The following is a 9421-nucleotide window of genomic DNA, read 5'->3' on the forward strand; positions in this document are numbered from 1 at the left end:
GCTGAACTGATCGGTATATGGGTGAGAGGGGTGGGCCGGTCAGCTGGGTCCAGACCATTCTTGCCTGGACAACAGGCGTAACTTATTTTCTATAACATAAGATTATCTTAAATATAATCACCCGCCACATATTTGTTAAAAAAAAAATTGGATCCATTTAGGGTGACTACAAATGTTTGTAAAGTTGTACAACTGTGTCAAAAATAAGTTTTTTGAAGACTGTTGTGAATATTTTCTTTCTTTTTGTTTTTTTTTTGGTTTGGGGGGGTTCGAAATTTCATGCATAGCCTCACAACTTTCTTATTTACAATACTAGAACATATATTTTTTTTAACTATCGAATTGGTGTATTTACGAGTTTCACGATCAAATCATTGAGAATTCGATAAAAACAAAAAATATGAGTTGGGGTTTAATTGTGAATTTTGATATTTTGGGTATGAATTTGAGAAACGGATGAAAGGAAGTGCTATTTTTTAAAATAGCTAAGTTTTGTGTGATATTCATGTAAATAGCTAAGTTGACTATGGAAACAGCCTCGATAATATATGAGTGGAGCTTGGTAACGTGGGCCCCATAGCTGCACCTTTTTTCCTCACTGTTTAGGAAGATTACATACATATCACTTCATTTCTATACTTTACATATCTGACACATAAACTGCAATTTGTTACATGTAGGTCACCTTACCTATGTTAAACTGTTGTATTTCCCTTTTTAAAAGTTAGTGTGATATTTTTTATGTGATGTGAAAGATTTGAGTGGTATAATTGTAAAAGGTTAGGTTTAGGTGTTAGATATGTAAATACATAGGAAATGTGTGATATGTATGAAACACCCCAAATTATTTAATGAGTTTTCCTCTTCTGCATTGCAGCATTTCTCTCCATGCTTTCTTATCACTTCAAAAAATCATGAACTTTCGTACTTTAACAGAATATTAGCTGAAATTTATGCTCACAGATATATTCTTTTTTGCAGATTTTGGTGATAGAGGTCAACACAGTACCTGGAATGACTCCATCTACTGTATTGATTCATCAGGTAATTAAAATTTGAAAGATTTACATATATACTATTCAATTCCTATGTATTTACATATCTAACACCTAAAGTTCATTTTTTACATACACACTGTTTTGCCTATTCATGAAAATATGTGTTTCGCTCTTTAAAAGTTCGAAGATTTACATACATACCACGCAATTCTTGTTACTTGAATATCTAAAACCTATACTTCGATTTTTACATCCACACTGCCTTACCTATGCATAAAAAAGGTGTATTGCATTTATTTTAAGTTTAAATAGTGATATTTTTTATGTGAAATATAGGATTTGGGCATTATTGTGGGCTCCGAATAATGGACACCATGGCATCCCTCAAAAATGATAAAATGAGAATGAGTAACATAGTTTATTGTGTGGTTTCGGGTCAATTTTTTGGAAGACAGATGATTTAGTAGATAAGACACTACCTAGAGATTTCACTCTCATTTTGCGTGGACTTCAAGATCTAGGGTTTGAGGTTTCTCATATGCGCAAGCCCCTATGGTTAAATACCCCTCCCAATAATAGGAGAGGACTTTCGATTAAGGCTAGTCATTAGGGGGCTACTTGCTAAGCATATGGTAGCAGTAATTAGGGCTTTTAAATATAGAGATTCATTGCTTTGTGCTTAAAGCGGATGTTGGGGGGAATGATGACGAACACGATCAAGATCTCATGGTTCTGGCATCCCGAGTTGTCATACTCCATGGTTTACTAATTGAAGCTAGTTGACCCAACTTGACAAAAGAATCTATCAATAGTCATGGGTTGTTTTGTCCAAGGGAACTAATTTAAGTTAACATTAGCTTACAGAAAGCTTTGTATCCTATCGGGTATACTTTCTGATTCACGACTCAGAGGAAAATGATTGTGGAGCATACGAGCCACTGTTGTGGCCGTCATATTATAGTGTTATTTGGTTACAATCATCCGATCAAAGGAATCTAGTTATATCTAATCACTCGGTCAGAAGTATCTGGTCATAACTATTTTTTCGAAGTCTACTGACCAAAGCACTTGGATAGAGGACTTGGGTAACGTACTTACTGACACAAAATATTTTGAGTATAAATTTAGTAATATGTTTGATATGACAATGACTCTTTGTGAGCTCCAGTCAATTTAAAATTTGTCACCCTAAACAAATTAGTGCGAAGGGTGGATAAATTTTAGTTTAACCTTTTGGTGATAGAGTTCTTCATTTTAATATTTTTAATTTTTTTTATAATTGAAAAAATTTTGAATTTTGGGATGGACCTTCTGGCTAAGAGTTACTTTTAACAATCATCATCGGGGAATTGATTATAATGTTTATTTTATAATTTTATTGAATTTAGTTACCTGAGCGTTTAGACAAGATGTCAGTCATGTCAAATTCATTCCCTTTTAGGAGGATCAAACTAAGAACTTAGTTTTGTCAACTTCAATCCTTGTAGGGAGAGGGACCGGATTAGCCAAAGTGGGACTTGATATCTTGTCTTATAGGCAATGTGGCTCACTCAGAAGCATGCATAATTTATCACATTTGAATGTGACTTTGTAAATAGAAATATGCAAATATTTATGTTCTTTTAAAATAATCGTAAACTATTTCAAGATATATTTGACTTGAGCGGAAGTATGTGTTTGACCCGGACAGCATTGTCAAATGTTTTTTGAGTATTTCGGACATTTTAATTTTATTGCTTTGAGTTAATTTCTAAGAATATTTGCATGCATTTCATAGCATATTAGATTTTGACTTAGGTGTATGTTTAACCCGTGTAACATTTTTATACGCTTAAGTTTAGTGAGTTAAGACAAGCGACGGAGCATTTGTCGGTAAATTGAACTTGATTGTTTCGATCAGCTTTTCGAGAATTTAATAATTATTTGCATGAATACATTATCATAGAAATACGTATAAATACTTCACTTTGACTTTCAATTTTTGTTACTTGTCTGTTCGCACGAGTGTTGCAGAACCGGCGAGCGTTGCAGATCCGGTGGCAATTAATTGAAACTCAAATTCTTATTGTGCATTCAAGATGTGATATTTGGTTGCATTTCAATCCAAATAAGTTTAATATAATTGTCTTTTGTGAGAGGCATTCAGACAATGTGAAAAGCATGTAAATGCCCAAGTTAAAATTGCTGTATTTCTTGATGTAATATGAAGGATTTGACAGGTATAAACGTAAAAGGTATAGTTGTTAGATATGTAAATTAATAAGAATTGGGTGGTGTATATGTTAAATCCCCATTTCATTAAGAAGCAATAAAATAAGATTATAACCATTAATCATCCATTAATCTCTTGATTAACTCTTGTTCTTCATGTTCAGGCACTTGCAGAGAATCCTCCTATTTATCCCCATCAGTTTTTCAGAACAGTTCTGGACTTGGCTCTTCAGAAATCAAAGTAGATTTTCTATGGCTCACAGTACTGTTAAGATTTGAATTAATGTTTAATTTTGCTTTTAATTACTGTTTATGTTTCAGTGATTTACATTTGTGATTTTTTTTATTATGGGAGTGTGTGTACGCATTCTCTCCTTTGTGTTTGTTTATATATTGGTAGGGCAGGTTCGGGTCGACTCGAAATTGTCTCGAATAACTTGTGCCTCGTTATTTTTTTATTTCAAGCCGAGCCGACTAGAAATTGAATCGTGTTGGATGCGGCTCAAAATTGAAATGTGCTAGCTCAACTTGAGTTATTTGGATTTGTTTCAGCTCGGAGTCGGCTCGATCCGTCTCAAAATTGAAACTACTTTGCTCAAGTTGAGTTATTTGAATGTGTTCCAGCTTGAAATGCGCTCTTGATTCATTATATTCAATTTTACTTAGCATTATATGTATAATTTTATAAATAAAAAGTACTACAAGACGATCCATGTATGGCTCGAAATTGACTCAAAAAAAAGTTCAATTCAAAGCTTTTTCTTATTTATGTCCATCTAATGTTAATCCAAGCTAAAATTTTGAATCAATTTTCGAGCGTTTAATGATCCTCGCGATAAATTCACAACTTATATATGTAATTTAATGATTTTTTAGTGTTTTCAAAGCTTCAAGGTGGTCTAGCTTAGTTTTGTAAATAGTAATTTTTATGCCTAAAATCATGTGATTATTGCATCGTTTAAAAGCTATATAAAGCAAAAATTAAAAGAGATTATTTTTATTAGTGCTATGAGCATTTTATAGTTCAATCCACGTATTTTAATCAATTTACTTATCTCACAACTAAATTTTGATTTTAACCTGGCGAGTATCTTTTCTTATGTATGAAAAGGTGGAAATAGTGTAATCGGCCTTTTCGAGTGCTTCGTGTGTAAAATTCACAAAGTTTGGGTGTGAAATAAGTAAATGCACGAGAATTTGGTGCTATGTATGTAAATTTTCCGAACAATAAATATTATGCCCATATCATCTACTCCAGTAGAAATAAACATGCATGGTATTGTTGTCTATCTCTCCCAACATCGTTCCCCCTCCCCGCTATTCTTCGCCCCATCCCGTTAAACCACACGGCTTTATCTTCCTACCAGTGGGTTCTTCTCTCCCCAAAGTATGTGGCATTAGATGTTGGTTGAGAACATTTTTGCAGGTAGGGCTGTCAAAAAAGCTTGTTGTTCACGAACTTGTTTTCGGCTCGTTAAGTTACACGAATAGTTTTTTTGAGCTTGAATTATAAACAAACCGAAAATAAACAGCTATTTGTTCGCTCGTGTTCGGCTCGTTTTAGCTCAAAATAAAAATAAAGTTATAATTATTTGTATAATAATGTGTGTTTTTTGGCATAAATTTGGTTCAAGTTTGAATCCAACACTCCAAATTTATTTTTTCCAGTTAATTTTGATGAGTCAATTTCAAGTTGAACATGAACAAGAATATTTAAATCAAATTGAATACGTACACACTATTCACGAGCCAATTTTGAACATGAGTCAAGTCTGAGCTCACTCAAGCTTTTACAGCCCTACTTGCAGACTCTTACGATGGACTCGGAGATCACAATGGTTGCGTCTATGCGTCTTTTTGGTTTTCTTATTATTACCTTTCAGAAGAGTTTGCAATCTTCTTTTCCTTGGCCTTCCTGTTAGTCTTGATGTATTTGGTGCACCAATTCTCACTTCATTATCATCAACAAGCCAATATTCCTTCCCTCTTAAAGTAGCAATAGCACCTTCATATATGTCATTATGTATATGCAAGGTCAATGATGATGATGATGACAAGCATAAAAATTTGCATAAATTAATTTATAATTAATTAAATTGATAGATTATTAACCTAATTAAATAAAAATGGTTGTCAACATTGGTAATCACTGGCTTAGGTTAGGATCCGAAAATATTTAGCAATAGCATTCTACATTGATCGACAAAAATAGTTGATCTTCTCCTCCTTTTGCCAATCAATATAGAATGTTGTGGGGGAGAAGAAGATGACTATTAAGTGATCAAGTTGAGCCTGACAATTAACTCCCCATTTGGGGCAACTTATTTGATGAGGTGTGTTTTGAAAACGCACTCATACCCGTTTGATAAACTGCATTTTGGCAGATTTTTAAAAAAACTGCATTTTCAAATCATTGAACTCAGAATTTTCATATCGTTCCCAACAAAATGCAGTGGCAGCTTTCTATCAGTCATCTTGCTTTTTCAAAAAAAAATTATAATAGTCACCGCAGTTTTTTGAACAACAGTTTATTTTTCAACAATTTATTAATAAATTGTGGTCGCCCCAAACAAACCCTTAGAAATTAAAGATCATAATGCTTCAAATTAGAGTCTCTTAAATTAATAGAAGTCTTTCTATTGACTCCTCCACAAATCTTACAAGAAATAGAAAATTAAATTTTATCCGAGAGAAATTTAAACACGAAATATATTTAAATTTTTTATATCCTTATATGATAAAAAAAATAAGATTTATATGTCACTAAATTCTTATATATTTACAAATCTCAAACCAAAAATTTAATTTTTATGAATAAAAAATATGTATTTCACTAATTTAAAGATGATATAGAGATATTTTGATGTGTACAAAGACTTTGATGGTATGAATATAAAGAACAAAAATTTAGGTATTATAGTAGTTAGCTTGACAATTAATTTACAGTTTTGATCAACTATGTAGGAGGTTTGAATGTGTCTACCAAACGAAAAATTATTCCATACGGAAGAACCGGACGGTAAATCAACTGATCTAAGGTCCCGATGTATTTCGGTGGGCCCCACCTTTTTTTTTTTTGAAAAAAAAACGGAAGTAATCCTGACCGTAGATCACTGCATGCAGAGATGCAAGCGGTGTACGCACGCAATAATTCCTCCCACCAAACGCTGACATATTATCTAATTTTATTTTTGCAATTAATTAATTAATTCTTAGTAATTTCTATTACATTTTAAATATTTTTCAGTCCCCTCTTAAAAACTAAGAGCCGGCCGCAGGGTTTCCCGGTTCCTTCCACATGGAGAGAGCTGACCGGTAGCAAGTCTTCCGGTCTTGTTCTTCTTCTTCTTCTTCTTCTTCCCAAACCCTTCTTTAGGGTTGCGTTTTGTTGGCAGAAAACTCTGTTTTTTTCCCAAATTCTTGGATAAAATAGCAATTTGATGATGTAGGAAGCAAAGGCAGGTCAACTTCAACAAGTTCTGCTTGTTCTTCCATCCATAGTTTTCTCCTCCTGAGACTGCTGAGGTAGACAAAATTCAATGCTGAATCTTTTTGTTTCTTTCCGAAGATCGTTGCTTTCTTCAATTTCTGTTCTGAATTTTGTATTTTGGGAAGGTTAAAGTCAGTCGCTTAAGATCTGGGAAACAACTAATCCTATGTTGCAGGAGAGGAGACTTAGAGCGGCAGAAGAATGGGAGAGGAAATCTACATCGAATCTGAATTGAATACTGAATCCACTGTTCCGCTGAAGATTCAGTGCCTCCGAATCGAGATTCCATCAACCAAAACAGTTTCTTGTTCTCGGAGAAACGATGGAACAAGGCTGATAAATTTCTTCAGAGCTTGCTGTTGCAGAAAAATCTCACCTTTCTTTCCCATAGATGTGCACAGTTTTCCGGCGAACTTCATTAAAAAGATGAACTTGATCTGCCTTATAGATCTCTGCAAGGAATGGATCAAGCATCCTATGAATATCGCTCTTCTCATATGGTCCATCTGCGTCGCTTCATCTTCCTCCATGCAAGCTCTGCTCCTTCTCGGAATGCTGAACAGAGAATTTCCTGCAAAATCTTCTCAAAACCGCTGGATTGAAATCAATAACCAAGTTCTTAATGCTCTGTTCACTCTGATGAGTCTTTACCAACATCCGAATCTTCTCCACCATCTGGTTCTTCTGTGCAGGTGGAGATCAGAAGACAAAGTGGAGCTGAGAAAGATTTACTGTAAGAACGGGGCTCAAAAGCCCAACGAACGGGCTCACATGGCAGTCATCGTTCTCCTTCTCCACATAACCTGTTTCTCTCAATACATCTTATGTGGACTCTACTGGGGCTACACCATAACCACCAGACCAGAACTCCTTGAAAACCTCTTCAACGCCATTGGCTTCCTAGCTCCAGTTTTCGCTGCTGCGTACACCATCTACAGTCCCCTTGGAAAAAAAGACATCTTTGGTTTAGACGATACTGAAACAGTGAAGAAGCTGGAGATGAGTGGAGAAAGAGCTTCAGTTACTAATCCGGAGTGGAATGGAGCAGTATTCGATTGTGGAGATGATGTTTCAGTAAGCTTGCTCTCATTCTTCTGCATCTTCTGCGTCTTCGGTTGGAACATGGAAAGAATTGGATTTGGGAACATGTATGTTCACATCTCCATGTTCTTCCTCCTCTGCTTCGCGCCTGTGTGGATATTTGGCATTTCAGCTCTGAATATAAGCAATGGCTGCATTAGAAATGTGGTGGCGATATCAGGAATGGTGTTATCTCTGTGCGGATTGATCTATGGAGGTTTCTGGAGATCGAAAATGCGGGAAAGATTCAAGCTTCGGGGGAATGGATTCTGCTGCGGCTCTGAAACGGTGACTGATTATGTGCAGTGGCTGTTCTGTTGTTGGTGCTCTCTGGCTCAGGAGGTGAGGACTGGGAGTTTGTACGAGGTTGAAGATGGAGGGATTTACAGAAAGGATTTGGATGGAGAAGATGAAGTAAGTCTGTTGCTTTGCCCTCTGCCTCGTGAGAGTAAAGCGAGCTCTGAAACCAGAGGATGGAGCTCTGTGAATGATATAAAATTGCCACCTTTGCAGCAGCTGATAGAGGTGGTGTGAGGGGACTGTAAAAATGCCACCTTTATTACATACATGACACATAATTCTTTTATATTTACAATTCTAATATTTAATTTTGCATATTTATAAATGTGACACTCGAAAAGGTTATGACACTAAATTGTTATAAATGTAAATTAGACTTTAGGTGTTAGCTTAATAAAAACATGGGTGATTTATGTTTTGTGTGTAAATTTTCTTATTTTGTATTGAGATGGTTAATTTCTTGGGAAATTAAGTGTTGCAAGGGTTAGATAAAGCGATTTGTTATAATATATATATATATATATATATATATTGATATATATATATATATATGTATGTATGTATGTATGTATGTATGTATGTATGTATGTATGTAGACCACATAATTTTATATAATTATATATCCAAGAATTAGATTTTGATATTTATTGCTAACATTTTTTCCTAAACCTATGCATTTAATTATATAAATGCATGTTTTAGTTTTAAAAGCTTTTTAATAGAAGTATTTTTTATATAATATTAAATATTTGGGTGTTGTTGTATGAAGGAAAGACATTCGGTTAGATCGAACTCTCCCAACCTGAACACGTGCCAACAGATCAATTTCGCTCAAGCAGAAGAAACGTTTGGAGCAAAAATGGCCAAGTGGTGAGATTAGGACATGAGATAGCGGACTGACCCACTCGATGATCGCACAATGACCAAACGACAAGGGGTCATCCAACCAAAGCAGTGACAACTCAACTCAAAATGTACTAGATGCGAAGATTTATCGAAAACCCACGAAAATGTATATCGTCTGAGATCGGACAGTAAAGACCAACCGGCATCCAAAATATTATGAGCATAACAAACATCTTACATGTGATCATAATTTTCTATAAATACAAGAACATTACATATAAAAGTGGAACCCAAATACATAAAATTGGCTTATATTATGAAATTTCACTTCTTCCTATACTTCATTATTTGAGTTTGATTCATAGATAAATTCAATTTAAAAATTTATATATATGTAAATAAAAAAATTTGAGTGTTAAATTTATAAATAGATATGAATTGATTGGCATGTGAGTATATATATATATATATACATATATATATATATATATATATA

General features: G+C 34.3%; 2 protein-coding genes across 2 annotated transcripts in view; both read left to right on the top strand.

Annotated features, from left to right (window-relative positions):
- LOC110023213 (D-alanine--D-alanine ligase) overlaps window positions 1-3627 on the top strand; it is a 49258-nt gene extending 45631 nt beyond the window's left edge. The window contains exons 23-24 of the mRNA XM_020722517.1: window positions 982-1044; window positions 3374-3627. Of these exons, the coding sequence (XP_020578176.1) occupies window positions 982-1044; window positions 3374-3454 (144 nt within the window). The 3' untranslated portion in view covers window positions 3455-3627. The remainder of the gene's footprint in view (window positions 1-981; window positions 1045-3373) is intronic.
- A 2860-nt stretch (window positions 3628-6487) lies between these two features.
- LOC110023237 lies at window positions 6488-8481 on the top strand. The gene is made up of 2 exons (XM_020722548.1): window positions 6488-6734; window positions 6875-8481. Exon 2 carries the CDS (start codon window positions 6901-6903, stop codon window positions 8311-8313), a length of 1413 nt encoding a protein of 470 aa, XP_020578207.1. The 5' UTR covers window positions 6488-6734; window positions 6875-6900; the 3' UTR covers window positions 8314-8481.
- Window positions 8482-9421: the final 940 nt, after the last annotated feature.

The sequence above is a fragment of the Phalaenopsis equestris genome, unplaced genomic scaffold, assembly GCF_001263595.1.
Source record: "Phalaenopsis equestris unplaced genomic scaffold, ASM126359v1 Scaffold000223, whole genome shotgun sequence".
NCBI classification, from domain to species: Eukaryota; Viridiplantae; Streptophyta; class Magnoliopsida; order Asparagales; family Orchidaceae; genus Phalaenopsis; species Phalaenopsis equestris.

Bases quoted from the DNA above. Each gene is read 5' to 3' on its own strand.
- LOC110023237 (XM_020722548.1), top strand. From the start codon at position 6,901: ATGGGAGAGGAAATCTACATCGAATCTGAATTGAATACTGAATCCACT.